Source organism: Schistocerca cancellata, chromosome 4 (assembly GCF_023864275.1).
Source record: "Schistocerca cancellata isolate TAMUIC-IGC-003103 chromosome 4, iqSchCanc2.1, whole genome shotgun sequence".
Classification (NCBI taxonomy): Eukaryota; Metazoa; Arthropoda; class Insecta; order Orthoptera; family Acrididae; genus Schistocerca; species Schistocerca cancellata.
The window spans coordinates 539,992,953-540,012,016 of record NC_064629.1 but is presented as its reverse complement, the minus strand read 5'-3'; the positions used below and the strand labels follow the sequence as shown (position 1 = coordinate 540,012,016).

The following is a 19,064-nucleotide window of genomic DNA, read 5'->3' as shown; positions in this document are numbered from 1 at the left end:
CAAAATATGTTACTTAGTTTCTGAGCAACTTACGCATAATTTGCCCACACAGAATTGTAACATGCAGTTATGAAGGTCTGTTTTACTTCATCAAAGTAACTTGTCAGAACAGTCATCCAAATGAGATATCATTATATATGTCCCAGTTTTTACTATTACAGTGTCTTTCTCAACAGAGCCACTGCATACACAACTTTACACCATAGCAATAGATTCCAACTCGCTATTGTAGCTCATGCATACCTCTCCCATCTCCAGAATATGAGAACACACTCTTCTCTGACTGAGAACTGGTGGCAAATGATTGTTTTTCCTTGTTGCATGTAACTAAGAAAATCCCCCAAATGACCAGCCAGAACTGTTAATGTAATTAATGTTAATTGCCAAACCATTATTTCCAAATATTGAATATGCTTCAGACAACCATATCTTTACTTGTCTTTCGTTTTTACAGAAGATTCTGCAGGCTGAAACAAATATATTCTACTTTGGAAGTGCTGTACAATCGTTTTCTCAGGAGCTTTCTCTCAATTCACACATAATATGGTGATGAGCCGCATTCTGACTGACACAATGCAGAAGCAGTTTCTAAATCTTCTGGTGAAGGATCACAGTAATCCCAGTACGTGGCCACTCTTACTACATTGTCGCTCTTTGGCAGTTGTAGCACAGGTGTGTACTATAAGTTCTATCAACAAAAAAGCACGTTCGTGTGTGTGTGTGTGTGTATTTTGAGCTATCTGTTTTCATTGCATTATGATGAAAAATTCTATATCACTTTGAAATGATACGTGGATGAATAAATAAATAACTCCACTATCAGTTATATGTCTTATTCACAGTTAAAAACTGAGAGATTTTGGCTTTCACAAATATTCTTATGCAACTGTTATCATCATGTTTAAACAGATAAAAATAATAGTTATATCAGGCATGTGCAGTTTGTGACAATTACCGCTCTACTTAAGTTTACGCACTCCAGTGTGTTCATTCCATCTAAATACTTCATGCACATCCAAGTCCCACCATTGCTGAAAAGTATATGTTTAAGTACCATAATGTAAATTCATATTACTGTTAATTTGTCCTCCTTCCTAACTATGTATCACCTCTTTCATCTTCTGCCCTGTTCTACCACTACTTCCTCATTCTTACATCCTTGCACCTCATCTTCTCCACCCTCACAGCTTCGCTCTCATCCCCCACTCCAGCCCCTCTGCCGGTCCTGCCCCTTAGCTCATCTACACTCTCTTTCCCCTTTCTTTTATCTGTCTCTGCATTTCAGCTGTGTTACCTCTCATTCCATCTTTTGTTGCACATAAACTACTAAGATTTATTATGAAGCTTATGATATTTGCTGGAGTCCATGTTATGGACTGGGTATCCACTTTGACTCCCTTATATCTTTCAAAAATAATAATAATAATTACAGTGTTGATCATGTTGTCAGACTGAAAATATTTGAGTTTTTATTTTTTATTGTCATAATTATTAATGATAATTTTTTGTTGTTTTGTTTTTCAATTTTTAGATGATTATGTTAAAGCCTCTGCAGGAAAGAACAAATGCAGTATTAAAATGTTTGGAAACGATTGATAAATACAATAGTAGAAAGTGTCACACGTCCAATTGGTGTGTATGAACCAGACTCTGAAGGTAAGATGTTTCAGTTTGCCACTTATATGTCAATGTCTGACTTAAGAACATATTCCTTATGATTAATTCCTTATGATTAATCTGAACTGCTTGTATCTTTTCAATATTTGCAGATTTAAACATTGAACATGCTTATGTTCTCTTATATTTGTTTCACTCCCTGAACTTAATACCAAGGAAATCAGTTATGTTAATGACTGCCAGTGCAGCTATTCGTTGTGCTGATGCAGTCAAGCAGCAAATGAGTGACTTGCAAATCTTATATCTTTCAAGACTGATTCTTCTCTTTGAATATCAGCTGAAATATCTGTACGAAGCTCCACAGTCACTTTTGGAACGGGTAAGGCCCTGCTGACCTGATTTTAGTTAAACAGTAAACTTATTTCACCTTTCATTTGTAGGAGACCTGCTTATTTTAGTGTATTAGAAATTCTTGACTCTTTCATGCTTATAGGTTGACTGGATACTGTTTAGAGCACCAGCTGTTGTATATGATAATAGCAGAAATAAATCAGAGCATGCATTCATTGCTGCTGAAGTTGAAGCAACATTCCAAAGACTTGCAAACCAACAAGATAGCCAGTTCCGCCCAAGATTCTATTTCCTGACCCATGCCAGAGGGAAGCAATCAAGATGTACCGAAACTGGATGGACTGGTAAGATATGAAGGGCTAAATATGTTACTTCAGCTGCTGTTTGTTCTTTAAAGTTCACTGGAAGTCACATCAGTTTTCTTGAAAGACCACTTCCCTAGTAATGACAACATAATGCAACCTATGTATTAAGTCATTCTCTGTTACATTCTAGATATGACATTTGTTTTCAGGTAATGACCTTCTGTTTAGTACATTATATTGAGCTCTGCTTCTCAAGGAAAGCCCATCTAGTCTACTTTGTGGGGTCCTAGTGGAGGTGTTTTTTTCCCTTAGAAACTCTGAACATCCTCTGTAAACACAGGAAAAATGCTTTCATTCAATGTAGTAGATGCCGTTTCAATTTACATTTTCCATGTCAGTATGCAAACACTGTCCTGTAGTGTGTGATGTTGAGAGCACATCTGACGAGTTATTGTACATTACTGTTGTGGTCTGGCACATTGTGACTCACTGTATTACTGAATAACTGAATAACATGATTCACATAATTATTTAGTGAAGTTTCATGTGGACGTTCCAAGACTGTCACTAGTTCTTGAAAATTTAATTAAAAATAATAATCAAATAGCACATGAAAATCACTACATCATCATGAAAATGTGCCCCCCCCCCCCCCCCCCCCCGTTATATTACCCCTCAAATGTCATACAAATTAATTTGAACAGCAGAAAAAAAAAATTAAAAATAAAAGGTGCCAAGATTTGAACCATCGCCTTGTCCACAACCTCTTGCATTGCGCGAATGCTAACATCTGGATCACAATGACTAATTTATAATTACCTACTTCGCACAGGTACATTAACCACATAATAGATGTGTAAAACTTCTCTTGTGATTTTCTTGGAATTGCTCGAGTAGTGCACCTTACTACTTCCACATTATGTTGTTTTAATGGCCTACTAAAAGTGTACAAAGTTTGATGATATAAATCCGTGGTCCAGTGTTGTGGCCTCCCCTCGCTGGTTTTTGTTACCGCTGGATGGCAGTATTGCTAGGATATTCTTTCTAGGCTATAAATAATATATACTCATGAAAGTGTACATTTTCTTAATTCTAGAACTTGATCGCTGTTGCAAAACACTGTTAGAGTGTACCAGTGGACCAATTCTCCCAGCTCACCATGATTAGTGGATGATTAGATTGACAGCAATTTGTTGTTGTGGATTCCTTTCTTCTAACAGATTTGCATTTATTTCTACTATTTGTGATGGCCATCATAAATTGGGTTACTTGTTTGCTATCAATGCTGGCTTACTTTTTGCTAAAATAATACACATTTCTTGTTGTACATTATATCAATTAAGTGTTATTTTAAACCATCCTGACACATCAAAATTGATACAAAATATTGATATTTTTTTGTTTTTTGTTTATAGGCATGTAACTTCATTGTTGGTTCACCTGGAAAGTGGAGTTATGACTCTCTTTTGAATTCAGTGATTGAAATTCTTAATGTAGCTGATCAAGTGTGCCCAGCAATGAAACGGGAGAAGGAAATGTCTGTTATTGGACATTGTTCAGTGAGATATTGCTTCACTGTCTGCTGGAGGTAGCTATACTAGATCAAATTCCTTGTTATAACTCTTGCTAGGATTATTTTAAGTTAAAAGATGGTGAAAGGGATGATTGAAAGGACATTGTGGGGACAAGTAGAAAAATTAACATGGTGTCACGTAACCTGAGCCTTACTCTGTGGATCTCTTGAAGACTAGTCAGTGGGATATGGAAATAATCAAGGACATACATTTCATTTAAGTGCAGTGCAAGTATGAAGTATTGTGGTGTTGCAGAACTGGTATTAGTTGTATTATAATATAATAGTTTAAGTTTGTATGTCATTGTGAAGACACTCTTCAATTGATGATGATGATGAGGAGTTGCCCAACAATGTTCTTTGGAGGTTATAGTCAAGGTCATTTTCTTTCCTAATATTACCATCCTACATTGTACTACTGCAGGATGTTCCAGTACTAACACCGAATACTTTTTATAACGTGTTACCCTGTAAGCAGCCCAAGTTTGGAAGAGGAGAGAGAGAGAGAGAGAGAGAGAGAGAGAGAGAGAGAGAGAGAGAGAGAGAGAGAGAGAGGGGGGGGGGGGGGGGGGATTGATCCTAGCTATACTTAGTGCAACACATTTGTAACATACGTGCTATATTGTGTTGATTTATAAAAAGCTAATGATATTGTGTATCACCTTTGTCTTCTCCATTTAAGTAGTAGCACATAAGCAGAAGATTTAATCATTTAAAAAGGGGAAAATGAATGATGGCATCAATTAAAATTGAAACAGCTCAATCTAATTGCTGGAACCAACAATCTCACTTATTGTCTGCTGTTTGGTAGTCACTTTCACATGAATGGTCAGTGGTAAACAGAAAATACGATAAGAAAATTAAAGCCCAATACAGTTTAATAAAGTCATTCAGTATTAAAAATGGTTGTCAAGACAAGTGTAGCAGACCTATTAAAATTTCTATAATATGTAGACTGCAGTCTATACTCAAAGGCTAGGGTTTTAGTCTGCTAGAGTGTGGCTAACTCATTATTGTTTAGTCATGTGGTCATGTTTCCATTGAATTTCTCATTTTTTTTATCAAAAGTTTTAGAATGGACGATAATATTATTTTTGGCGTTCGAACAAATTTTGGGCTTGCAATCGGTCGTCGTCCAAAACATTCCACGATATTTCAGCTGGACACCTGCCAGTCATCTGCGGGTGAGCCATCAAAAACTGGTAAAGACATCCTCTGTTCTGCACTATATAACGTGCTGTGAGTATTCTGTGCATGCATCAAAATAAAGTTTATAGACAGACCGCACTACCTTGTTGCAGCAGAGGCTCTGCTGGAACTGCGGAACTCAGCTGTTATCTACCTTACTGTTTGCCGCAGCGATTGGCACACACTGTCATCTTTGATCACAGTAAATCATGGAGGTTACAGGGTTCCATCCACTGTCCAATTGGTAGCCACTATTGTGGTTCATCAGGTTTTCTGTTAGCCATATTTCTACAGATTATTTAACAATGGAGCCCCAAAAAGCTGTTACTGTGGTCAGAATCATCATCTTCACTCCATTGAATGTCCAGTGGGAATAAAACAATCATCGATAGTAGACTTGCTTGATTGCAAAAGACAAGTGCAGCATTGATATTCAGTGCAGCGTCCTTTCACAATGTGTGCTGTCTGACTTATGTCAGCTGCACTCCAGTCTCAAGGTATTTTGTAAATTCTGGTCTTGTGCAGTAACAAATTGCCCTTAATTGAGCCCAGAAGATCTGTAATCTTAAGTGGTGGGCCGTAAAACCATTTTCACCTAAAATTTATGGTTCAAATGGCTCTGAGCACTATGGGACTTAACTGCTGAGGTCATCAGTCCCCTAGAACTTAGAACTACTTAAACCTAACTAACCTAAGGACATCACACACATCCATGCCCGAGGCAGGATTCGAACCTGCGACTGGAGCGGTCACACGGTTCCAGACTGAAGCGCCTTTAACCGCACGGCCACACCGGCCGGCCTTAAATTTATGGATGATTTGTGCTATCATAAATGAAATGTGTCCCACAAAAGGAAGAAAAGGTAAAGATTTTGCCAGCATGTTCTCATCTTTACCAAGTGGTTTTTTTTTTATTTTTTATTTTTTTAACAGCTGCTAGTGCCCTGTTAATCTGCTGGGTGGAATATCCAGTTTCCCTGAACGCTGTCTTTTATGTGGGCAAGCTCTTTAGATAAACTATCTACATCTGAGAAGTGTGAGCTCTGTGTGCACGTGTTTTAAGTTCACTTATAGTTTGTGACGGGTGATGACAACTCAGGACTTGTAAATTCAAATAGATATGAGTAGGCTTAAGGTAAACTGAAGGCCCCATAGAGCCATCACTCATCCAAAACAGACAGACAACCTTCTTTGTCTGTTTCCATAGTTAACCGATCCTTGTTATGAATGATGCTGAGGTGATGATGAAACTCTGTTAATAATCTTTTCCATGAGACCACACTATAAAAATGTGGTTTCACGGCATCTGATTCAAGTGTTCTCTCCTTGAAATCCTCCATAAAAAGGTTGGCCAGTAAGGGAGACAAAGGATGTCCATGGTCATGCCGTCAATCTGTTCAAAATATTCTTTGTTGAAAATAAAATAGTTCAAGGAAAGAGCATGCCAAACAAACCAGTGACGTTCTTCATCTGAAACTTATTACTAATTTGTGCCAAAGAATTTGCAAGCAGGACTCTTGTAAAAATTCCACATCAAGGCTAACTAAACAATCCAGACTGCTCAGAGACAGAGCCCTCAGGCTGTTGATACAGTCATCTGAGTTAAGGTCTGAGCGAAAAAGCCAGGCGTTTGGCTAAACTGTATAAGCTCCATTGTTGCTCACTGTTGGATGTAAAGGTAGACTGTGAGTTTTTGGAAGGCCATACAGTCTTCGTGGTACACAAACATGTGGCCTTAACATCCTGATGAACTCTTGAGATTAGGAGGAGGAATTCTAGAGTGCAGGAGTTTTCTGTTTCACACATCCTGTAAGGTCGTAATCAGTGCCTTCATAGGTAGAATCACTTAGTAGTCCATATATCTTGTCATTGTACAAATTAAGAGGTAATGAAATGTTTACTTTCCTTTGTCAGCCTTCAGTACTACATCAGGATCCTTTTGTAGATTTCGTAGTACTGCATTTTCTGCAGAGGCTTAGTTACTATTTTGAGGAACAGCTTTCAAAAAAGTGTGGCAAGTTTCCTGTCTTATTTGTTTTGCAACATCCAAAGGAAGGTGTTGTATGGCTTCTTCGACACTACTCACAAAACTTAAAAAGGTGGTGCTGTAGGTGTTGGTGCAAAATTGAATCACTTGCTTAATACATACAGCAGACCATCGTCCAAATTTTTCTCTGTGAAATTGAAAACAGAATGTCGAGCATTTACTCTTTGTTGTGATGTGTGGCAACAGGTGATCAGATTTTGATATAATAATAAGTAGTTTTGTGAATGGTGTTGAAAAAGCCATACAACACCATCTTTTGAAAGCTGTACTTACAGTTTTTCATTTTTTAATTGTGTAAAATCTCTCTTTATGTACTGTTGTTACTGTGTTTTGTGCACATTGAGGGCTTTGTCTTCATTTTATGAATATAGGAATATCAAGAGTAGTACACCATGAAATATGTTTCTGTAGCACAGTATATAATAATAAGTATGTTATAAATGTGTTGTATGAAGCATAGCTACAGGATTAAACAGCTTTTATTTTTGTAAATTCCAGTATTAACAACACATTTTAGGGTATCTAAGCCACAAACATTTCCCTCAAATTATACTGATTAACTATGTTAGTTAATTGACAGTTCCTTTCTTGACTCATTTATGGTGCTTAGGTTAGTTTTTGTGGATTGATATATTTATTTTGATGTAAATTATTTCACAAAATATGTCTTAACAATTTTATGGTATGCTTTCCCCTCTTCCTGCCTTGGCTGATTGTTTCCTTTCCTGTTTCACTATGTAATGCTTTGCAGGCAATTGTAACTGCATTTCATAGAGATGAAGTGATGGATAATTCCATATACAGTTCAATATTTTGGTAGGAGACACCACATTTAACTTGTTTTTATAATCTCTGCAGCAGTGTAGTTATCTGTTGTAATACAGGAAGCAAAAGGCTATTTACAACTTGTACAGAAACTAGGCAGAAGTTACAAGAGTCGAGGGGGCATGAAAGGGAAGCATTGGTTGAGAATGTAGCGGGCAGGTTTGTATTGTAATCCCCATGTTGTTCAGTCTGTACATTGAGCAAGCAGTAAAGGAAAGCAAAGAAAAATTTGGAGAAGGAATCAAAATTCAGGGCGAAGAAATAAAAACTTTGAGGTTTGCCAATGACGTAATTCTGTTGGAGACGGCGAAGGACTTGAAAGAGCAAGTGTTTTGAAAAGAGGATGTAAGATGAACATTAATAAAAGCAGAACAAGGGTAATGGAATGTATTTGAATTAAATTAGGTGATGCTAATGGCATTAGAGTAGGAAATGGCACTCTAAAAGCAGCAGATGAGTTTTGCCATTTGGGAAGGAAAGTAACTGATGAAAGTCGAAGAAGAGGGGATATAAAACATAGATTAGCAATGACAAGAAAAGCGCTTTTGAAGAAGACAAATTTGTTAACTTTGACTATAGGTTTGTGTGTTAGGATGTCTTTTTCTAAAGGTATTTGTTTGAAGTGAAGTGTAGCCTTGTATGGAAGTGAAACATTGGCGATAAACAGTTTACACTAGAAGAGAATAGAAGCTTTTGCAATGTGGTACTACAGAAGAATGCTGAAGATTAGAGTGGTGGATTATGTAACTAATGAGGAGGTGCCCAGTGGAAATTGGAAGAAAAGAAATTTGTGTTATATAGCTTTACTAAAAAAAGAAAAAGAAGAAGAAGAAGAAGAAGAAGAAGAGACAGAGATCAGTTTATAGGACATTTTTGAGACATCAAGGGATCATCAGTTTGGTATTGGAAGGAAGTGTGGTGGGAGGGGAGGGGGTGGGATAAAAATTGTAGAGGGAGATCAAGAGTTAAATACAGTAAGGCAAGTGCAAATGGATGTAGGTTGCAGCAGTTATTTGCAGGTGAAGAAGCTTGCGTAGGATAGGGTAGCGTGGAGAGCTCCATCAGACCAGTCTTTGGACCGAAGACTGTAACACACAACACATTGTATTTATTTTTATTGCAGTTTATGAATATAGCTGCTATGCAGGAGCATCTACACAAGAACAAGCTACATAGGAAATATTGAATGTCTAATATGGTTAGCAGTATTAAAATCCACGCACTAGGTCATGGAAGGTGTACTTCGTTGATTCCATAAGAAATGAAAATGTTTTGCTGACTTGTTTGATTCTTACATTAAAGCTTATTTGTTCGATTTTGATCCTCCTGTATGGAGGGCATAGTAATAGTTAAACATGGTGCAGAGAAGCAGCTGAAAGAGTTTAAAACAAATAAGTTGCCAGTTATGCTTGGAATCCCTGTTTGATTTTACAGGGAGTACTCTACAGCACTGCCCTGTAGGTTTGAACAACACACAAGTATTATGGAGATGCTTGGAGGAAGGTGATGTTCTTTTTGAACAAAACTATTGGGAAAATTTAGGGAATTGGTATAATGATTCTGCTGCTGTCAACGCAATTTTGTGTATCGATTGCAAAGACAAGATAAGAGAGGTTAGGGTTTGTACGGAAGCATATAGATGGTCATTTGTACGTCGTTCTATTTGCTAGTGGAACAGGAAAGAAAATGACTTAATAGTGGTAGAAGGCACCATGTGGCTTGCAGAACATGCATGCAGTAGTAGATCACAGTGTTCATTTTTGCACGAGTACTTGGAAAATGTAATACATTTTGAAGTCTTTTGGCCTATTATTGCCTTCCAAAATAAGTCTATTTGAAATTAACTCCCCCACCCCAACCCCCACCCCCACCCCCACCCTCTCTCTCTCTCTCTCTCTCTCTCTCTCTCTCTCTCTCTGCCTGCCTGCCTGCCTGTCTGTGTGCATGCGCGCGTAGGGGAAGGAGATTGTTGTTGTTTCCCTTGTGGTGAATATTTTTTACCTAGTGCTGTTGTTTCCAGGATAGTTCAGATGCTGCCACCATCTATACAATTTATGGAGAGACTAACTAGAGCACAAGATAAATGTTGTGCTTCTCATGGACTTCACCATACGTTGTGGGCACCACGTTTGAGCGCACGGAACTTTAATACATGGATACTGGTATGATAAAATCCTCAATTTATTACAAGCATCCATTTTTTTTCCATTGACTTAACTATAGTGCTGTTAATGATAATTTCGGCATGGAATTTGGGGGGGGGGGGGGGGTAAGGAAGTTAATATCATTTTTGAGAGGTTAGCATTACACCATAAAAGGATCCTAGCTTAGAGCAGACAGTTTGTGTGTATGGGCCCGGGCATTGCTTTAGTGGCTTACATTAAAAGCAACCTTGACAATTTTCACATAGTTTTATATCTGTATTGATCATGATGTTTTTGATAGTTTCTGAATTTCCACTTACACATCATTTTTATTTTATTTCCAGGAATACCTTCTGAAACAGACAGCAAATGGTCAAATTTTGGAAGATGTTATTCAAAATGTAAATGTAAATATGACTACAACAAAACTGGATATTTCACTTGTGAAAGAATTTATTGCAAGATTTACACCTAAAGTCACTAATGCAAGTAAGTTATTCACGCAAAAAAATCATTTGTGAGAGTTTTGGCAACTTTTTTTTGCTAATATACTTTTACATAATATACTTCTATATTTCATCTTTAATTCTACATTTCAACACACAATTGCTACATCTTGCCACTCCCTAGTTTTTGGTTAAGTCAGTCTGTCATTTAACCATATATTTTAACCTATACTGTTTAGTTTCTTTCCTTACAGTCTCTCACTAACATTTCTGTATCTCATTTCCCATAAACCATGGCCACTGTTACGTTATCTTTCTGGGTTTATGCTTGTTGGGCTCATTATAATTTTTCTTACATTCCTGTTTCTATTTGTACATTATTTATTCCTTTCTCAGTTCACTATATGCTTCTTGTTATGTTTTCTACCATTTCACTGCTTCTTGTCAGAGATCCTTTTGAAGATTTTTGTCTGTGATAAGTGTCTAGTTTCACATTCACTCATCTGCCTGCACATGTGCCTCCAGCTAACTCTCACAAAATGGAACCTTCCCAACTTTACATTGTACTATGTTTTAACTCTGCCCAGGTACCCAAGTAATTGCGTATGGTGTTATTAGTTATCATTTTCTTCAGATAGTCAGCCTTCTCAATGGTTTTTCCACTATGCTGTTTCTTAGATGTGTTAACAGTTCAAAATGGCGTCACTGTTTTAATGTCGCAGAGAATGTATAGTGACCAGAATAGTACAAGACCAGGATTGACTCAAGTACCAATAAAAAGAAGCTGACCTGCCAAGGGACTCTCAGTAAGTCTCCTGAGAGTAAACAAGTGGGCAACAAGGAGAGGAAGACATACGATGGAGACAGCACACCAGAGTAAAAAGGCTAACAAGTAAACCCAATGATATGCTGGGAGAGCAGTACAGTAGTGCATAGAAATCCTGACTGCAGAGCTGCTGCGCTGCTGGCTTTAAAGGACAGCTGCAGGTACTCCTAGGCCAGCAAGATGGGCATGTTCTGGTGGTGGCACTTGCATCAATGACACCAGTGTCCGCAGAGGTGCAGCACTGTCTAGTGGCTGTTGTCGAGTTTCATACCCTGTGGTGGGCCTTTAAGCTCACCCAGCCAAGATACTAGATCCCTTCCCCCTGAAATGGGCACATAGGGCTGGAAGTGCTTTGGACAGTTCATGGGAAGGCGAACTGTTGCATGGGTGGAGTCTTGGCACAGAAACCCACTGGCCTGTAGAAAAGAACCAGGGAATCTGGCAATGTGCTGGGGCACTGTGGTGTGGGCAACAATGTTGTGGGTGGTGATGGACAAGAGGGTGAAGTGTGCTCTGAAACCACCACCTCTATGCCTACACCTACAGGAACTGCCTCTGGTGCTCTGGAGCACTATTGATACCTGTGCGACTGTGGGAGCAGGAAGGGCAAGCGTTTCAGGTCCGACCAACTGTGCAACTGTGATGCAATTGGTAGACACAGGCAGAGATGGTTGATATGCTGGCTCTCCAAAACCCTTGGAGTGTCCACTGTTGCAAGGCATGGGTGGCAGCAACTGTGGCCTGCACCCATTAGCATTTTGTCCCATATTACCTTGCCCACAGAGCTGAACCCAGCAGAAAGCACCTGGAATGCCGAATCCATTATTTCGTGGGACAGGAAATGGGGGAAAGTACACGGCTTCCACTCACTCATGGAGCAGTTATGCCTAGTTACGGTTGTGGACAAGGGTGGTCCTGTACGGGCTCAGTAAAATCATGACCACAAATTTGGCGGTGGAAGTGCTCACCACCTTTAACATTTGCTGTTTATCTTCACATCATATGCTTTGCTACTCCATTGGAGGATGGGTAAATGGTGGGCTAAATGGGAGCTTCATGCCATTGGAGACACAAAACTGTTCAGAAGCTGTCACTGTGACTTGAGGCCCATTGTCAGGCACAGTGGTGCTGGCAAGAACTTTGATTCCTAGAATCTGGATGAGTGCATTGAGGGTGGTGTCAGTGATGGTGGACACCATGGTGACCACATAGGGGTAATTAGAATAAACGTCAATGACAAGGCCACATAGACAACAAAGTCCAGACGAATGCATATCCAGGGGGTGACAGGGTGGGGGCTTGGGCCTTGGGGTGAAAGGCTGGGTGGAGCAACATAGTGCCAGGTGCAAGCAGCGCAGCTGCACATTATGGCCTCAACATTCTTGTTCAGTCCTGCTCAATAGGCATGGCACCTTGCAAGGGCTTTCATCTGTGGCATACCCCAATGCCCACGATGGAGGAGTTGCAAAATATGACGGTGCAGGGTAAGCAGGGTGACAACATTGTGATTATACGCTGCTGTGTGAAGCAAGAGAACATCAGAGATGATTGGCAGGTGGTGTGAGAGGGGAGCCCAGGCCCAGAGTTCTGGATCAGTAGACATGAAAAAATGTCAGCCACACATGGAGCACATAGTGCATGACACACCAGAAGATAGGATTGTGGCATGTGTCTGCAGCAGTGTGGATGTGTAATAGGAAATCCTTCCAAGCCATGCTGCCATTCAACATCAGTGTGGAAATGGGATATTTCTCATTGGTCAAGTGCCGGGTCTGCTCCTGAGGGCAGGTAAGAGACAGAATCCACTTCTGCATGTTGTGCTGTAGACTTATACTTATTGGTGTAATTTTAGGAGCTGAGCAAAAGTGCCCAACACTGGAGCCATTTAGCTGTCCACTCGGAAAACCGAGAGTAGGGTCTAAAGACTGCTACCAATGGTATGCGGTCTGTCATGAATGTAAACTTAGTCCTGGAAAGGTAAACATAGAACTTCTTAATAGCGAAGATAATCACTAAAGCTATATTTTTCAATCTAGAAGTAGCTCTTTTGAGCAGGTGTCAGGGACTCTGGCGCAGTACTGTTATCACTCCTATGAGCCAGCACTGCAAAAGTGTCATAAGGGGAAGTATCAGCAGCCAAAACCAGGGGACATCTGAGAACATTGCACAAGGCAGGGCGCTGAGCACAGCAGATACTTCAGCTGTGTGATGGATCCCTTCTTTGTTGAGAAAGTGTTCTAGGCATTCCACCTGCTCCTGAAAAAAAAAAAAAAAAAAAAACAGCATTTGTATAGGCTGCACTTGAGCCCTGCTTTACGCAAAATAGTAGGGAGGGCACATAAGGTCTGCAAGTGATTCTGAGACAAAGTGCTCATGACAATTGAGTCGTCAAAGTAATTGGTACATGCAATGGTAGAACCTACTAACTGTTCCAGGTATCTCTGGAAGATTGCTGGCGCGGAAGAGATCTCAAAGGGTAAGTGCTCATATTTGTATATTATAAAGGGAGTGTTGATGACTGTAATGTGTTGTCATTCCTCATCCAGTGTGATATGCAAATAGGAGTCAGCAGGATCTTCGAAAAATATTAATCTCCAACAAACTTTATGAGGTGGTCCTGTGGGCATGGTATTGGTTAGATTTCCACATGCGACTGCGCATTGATTGCCAATTTAAAACCTCCACATAGCCGGAGGGAGCCATTGGGATCCTTTACACAAGTGTGGCTGAAGCACTGGTTTTTACACGTTAAATAACCCTAGCTTCATGGGGATGAAAGAGTGCCTGCTTAATGGCTGTCTATAGGGAGACAGGAATAGGATGAGCTCATTAGAAATGGGGCACTGCGTCTAGTGTTAAGGAGATATGAGTCTGTAGATGTGTGGTACACCTCAGGACAGGTATGAAAAACAGGCATGAATGCAAGGTTCGTAGAGTTTCTGGAAGGAAACTATATCAGAGACGACCTGAACCTCATCAGTGATGGAAATCCAAACTGTGACAAGACAACCAGACCGAAAATTGTGCCAGCAGAGTGACTATTGACCACAAACATTGTTACTGTTCGTGTGGCATATCTTTAGGCCGTGATGATCGTGAATTGACTACGGAGAGGAATCGAACAGTCACCATATGCAACCAGTGCACAGGAAGGCAGGTCCAAGTCGGGGAACACTGATGAGCATATATTTGGAGGTTTATTAAGGATTCACAATTGTTAGATTGCTAAACATCTTAGTAGCAGAAGGATCACCATGAGAAACAGCCACCTGAAGTCCATCCTTAGTTTCTTGGCACTTGTGGTGACTGGGATCTAACTGTCCCAATGCTTTATCATGGACTGTTCAGAGATGCCCATGTCTCGCACACAGTGGTTGCAGTGCACCCAACATTCCGGACAGTCTGCATGCGAGTGTCCCATGAAGCAGTCGGGGCCACAATGGGAGACCCTGCTGCATACTGGCTGTTCAGAGGCCATTGACATGTCTGAAAGTGAAGAATCACAACTCCACCTTTGGGTAAAAGACTTAAAGATAATTCCACCCCCAAGGCAGTGGCTGGATCCTGTGACCTGGGGACAAGCCATGAGGCATTTGTTTGCTGCCTTTGCAATCTCAAAAGTGTGCACAATTTTCAAGATATCGTACAAGGAAGGGTTGTCCACTTTCAAATTTGCAGTGCGTACTTTCGGGTGGGGAGGTATTTGGATCACTAAATTGTCAATCAAAGAATCTGCATATGAGGTTTTACAAGTCAGGTTCACGATAGTGAAATCTCAATGTTGAATCAACCTTTGCAAATCCATTGTCCACATTGTTAGGGGCTCTGCATTTGTTTGCTGGGCACGAGCTTGCCAACCCTAGGGCTCTGGGGCTGAGGACTGGTAAGTGTCGCTAGTCCTCTGTCACCTTAAGCTCTGGGCATGCTTCAGTGACCACCTGGATTGTGAGGATTGTAAAAACCTCTATAAAAAGCTCTTCAATCTCAAGGTGTGCTGTGCGCTGATGAGATGCATGACTGTTGAGATGGAAAGTCACTAGTGGGCAACCTCTGAAGAATCTGCCACAACTCAGTTTTATTAGGTTTTACCTAGGCATGCCGGGGGGGAGGGGGGGGGGGGTGTCTCTGTTCTAGGTGGACCTTTATTTCCCTAGCTCCTCGCAAGACTGAGATGGATCCTTCGAAATTTTCTCTTCATCCACCGAGCGGAAAGGGTGGACCACTGGTAGGCACCAACCCTCAATCTAACAAGTGAGCTCATGTAGCCAGTCTTCCAGATTCAGGATGTTCGCAGATTTCTTCTGTCAATAGTAACAGAATGAATACTACTGGTCAGAATGTGTTTTTGATCATGAAATGTAAGGAGAGCAACTTTGAGAAGGTCTTACTTTTTAAATTCAGAGAGGTTCAGACAGCATTACAGGGACATTGAAATCAGTCAAGAGATTGCGTAGTGGCACCCTATTGGTTGAAACTGCTAGTTTCCAACATGTCACCAACTTCCTGAAAGCTAAGTGGCTTGGGGAATATGCCACAGAAACGGAGCTCCACGACACCTTGAATTACAGCAAAGGTGTTGTGTTGAGGTCTGGTCGACATTCCCAAGGAGGAAATGAAAGATGAAATGGCTCAAGAAGGAGTCGTTGATGTGGAAAAATATTTTGAAAAGGGCGGATGGGGATCTCGTACAATGTGACACATTAATCTTTACCTTCAATAGCACAAAACTCCCAAAGCGTATCAAGGCAGGTTTCCTTGGCCTAAGCATACGGCCCTATGTGCCCAACCCAATGTGCTGATTTAAATGCCAATGGGCACACCATCCTAGGATGTAAAGAAGGAGCCACTTGTGACAAATGTGACAAGGCCACCCATGATGAAGTTGGTTGCTCCTCTCTTCCAAAGTGTGTAAATTGCTCTAGGGGTCACCCATTCTGGAGTGGAGAATGCAGGATCTTCATTGAAGAAAGGAAGAAAAAAGGAAATTAAAACATCGAAACATGTCCCATATGGTGAGGCCAAGAAGATATATAAGGCCACATAGCCTCCCACATTCACTACATCTTTAGCTTCGACCCTTAGAAATCCTATTTTGACAACCAACACTTCTACACAAATGGAGTTTGCTAGTATCAGCAGTAGTACCTGCATTTGTCAGTGCACTTGTCAAGCTGCATTCGTTTCAGAGTCCATAGCACTCCTGAGAACATCAGATAAAGCCACAGTTGCCACCATTGTTGAGCTCCCAGTACCTATAAAGTTTATCTGGAGGGGGGGGAACTGGCTTTGCCTCCACCGCTGCTGTGGTAGCTCCTAAAAAGCCCTCCCAGACTGAAAAAGCAAATGAGGAACTTCCACCACAGGCGAAAACAGGTCATGTCAACGTCATTCAACTTGATGATTCTGCTGCTTCTACCTCAGAGGCAATGGATTGCGAAGTCTGTCCAGGGCAACCATCTTGTGCCAAGGCTGCATCTCTACCTGTTGTGGGCTCCCCACCCCAGTGGAAAGACAGTGTGGAAGTGCAACCCCCATGATAAATGGCTTGCATACTACAGTAGAACATAATTGGGTTCCGGACTCATGTGTAGGAACTGAATCTCCTGACACAAGCATACCCCATGTGCTTGTGTTTACAGAAAACATGTTTCAAACTCACTGATGCCCCTATGTGACAGGGCTATACCCTCCACTGATAGGATGACCTGACTGGGGGGAAGAGCCAATGGAGGAAGTGTTGTGTTTGTCAATAACACACACCAGTCTGCTGCTCTCTCCTTGGTTACTGACCTCCAGCCAATATCTGCTGCTGTTCATGTAGGTCAGAAGATCACTATCTGCTCCCTGTATTTAGCTCCATAGATGTGATAGACTCTGAGGCTCTCACAGGCCCTACTGCACAACTCCACCTGTTTCTCCTCATGGGTGATTTCAATGTCCATAATGTATTATGGGCCTTGAACTATATTTGTTCTATAGGTCAAGTTTTGGAGAACTTCACGGTGTCTCAGGAATTGTGCAGTGGGCAGTCCCAATCATTTCTCAGATGCTACTAGGTTGTCGTCAGCCATCAACCTCTCTTTCTTCTCTCCAGCCCTTGCTGATCCAGCACAGTGGGAAGCAACTGATGACCTTCATTCCAGTGACCACTTCCCTCTGAAGACTAAGGACTCTCATGGATATGATGGAGTGCCTAGCAGAATATTATAGTACTGTGCTGCACATGTTAGGCCTGTATTTAGCCATATTTGTAATTTGTCCTTTAGGAATGGTCAGTTTCCTGAATGATTGCAGTACTCAGTAGTAAAGCCACTTTATAAAAAAAGGAGGAAGGGACAATATAGACAATTTTAGACCTATTTCTATGCCAACATTGTTTGCTAAAGTTATTGAAATAGTTGTGTATGTAAGGATAATTGATCATTTTATATCACGCGGTTTGCTATCAAATGTACAGTTCAGCTTTAGAAGTTGTTTAGCAACTGAAACTACTATATTCTCTTTTCTCTGTGAAGTGCTAGATGGGTTTAACAAAAGATTTTGAACACTAGGCAAATTTTTTGATTTAACTAAGGCATTTGATTGTCTTGGTCACAAAACATGTCTCCAGAAGTTAGACCATTATGGAATACGGGAAGTATCTCACAGTTGGTTCACCTCTTACTTTAGCAACAGACAGCAAAAGGTTATTTTTAACAATGTTGAGAATGGCTGTGATGTGGGGTCTGAGTGAGGTACAATCAAGTGGGAGGTGCTGTAGGGATCAGTGGTTGGAGCCACTCCTGTTCCTTATTTATATAAATGATATGCCCTCTAGTATTATGGGTAACTCTAAAATATTTCTGTTTGCTGATGACACTAGCTTGGTAGCAAGGGATGTTGTATGCAACATTGGCTTGCTTTCAAATAGTGCAGTTCATGGCTTGTAGAAAATAAACTAACGCTAAATCACAGTAACACTCAGTTTTTACAGTTTCGAGCACACAATTCAACAAAACCTGATGTTTTAATTTCACAGAATTGGCATATGTTTAGTGAAACTGAACAGTTCAAATTTCTAGGTGTTTCAGATAGATAGTAAACTGTTGTGGAAAGCCCACATTCATAATCTTGTTCAAAGACTTAATGCAGCCATTTTTACTATTTGGTGTCTGGAGTGAGTTATCATTCGACACGAAAATTAGTCTACTTTGCTTATTTTCATTCGTTTATGTCGTATGGTATTATATTTTGGGGTAGCTCTTCCCATTCTAAAAGGATATTTTTGGCTCAGAAATGGGCGGTTCGGGCAATAAGTGGTGTAAGTTCACGAACCTCTTGCCAACCCCTGTTCACGAGTCTGAGTATTTTGACATTGGCCTCTCAATATATGTATTCCTTACTGTCATTTCTTGTTAATAATATTAGCTTATTCCCAAGAATAAACAGCTTTCACTCAGTTAATACTCAGCAGAAATCAAACCTGCATTTGGATTGGATTTCCTTAACTCTTGTGCAGAAGGGTGTGCAGTACACTGCTGCGTCCATTTTCAGTAAGCTACGACTCGAATTCAAAAATTTTAGCAGTTATCCATGCACTTTCAAATTGAAACTGAAGAATTTCCTCATGGATCACTCCTTCTATTCTGTTGAGGAGTTCCTTGAAAAATTAAGCTGATTCTTGTTGTATTGTTGATTGCCTTTACTTAAACTTATGGATTGACTTTTTTGGGTTCATAAACATTTTATTTTTATTTGTTATT

At 40.4% G+C, this 19,064-nt stretch overlaps 1 protein-coding gene across 1 annotated transcript in view; it reads left to right on the top strand.

Moving 5' to 3' along the window:
• Window positions 1-533: 533 nt before the first annotated feature.
• LOC126185121 (protein purity of essence) overlaps window positions 534-19,064 on the top strand; it is a 321,301-nt gene continuing 302,770 nt past the window's right edge. Inside the window, 8 exon segments of the mRNA XM_049927939.1 lie at window positions 534-672; window positions 1,532-1,656; window positions 1,770-1,996; window positions 2,111-2,266; window positions 2,268-2,312; window positions 3,689-3,861; window positions 9,927-10,068; window positions 10,395-10,539. Of these exon segments, the coding sequence (XP_049783896.1) occupies window positions 1,844-1,996; window positions 2,111-2,266; window positions 2,268-2,312; window positions 3,689-3,861; window positions 9,927-10,068; window positions 10,395-10,539 (814 nt within the window). The 5' untranslated portion in view covers window positions 534-672; window positions 1,532-1,656; window positions 1,770-1,843.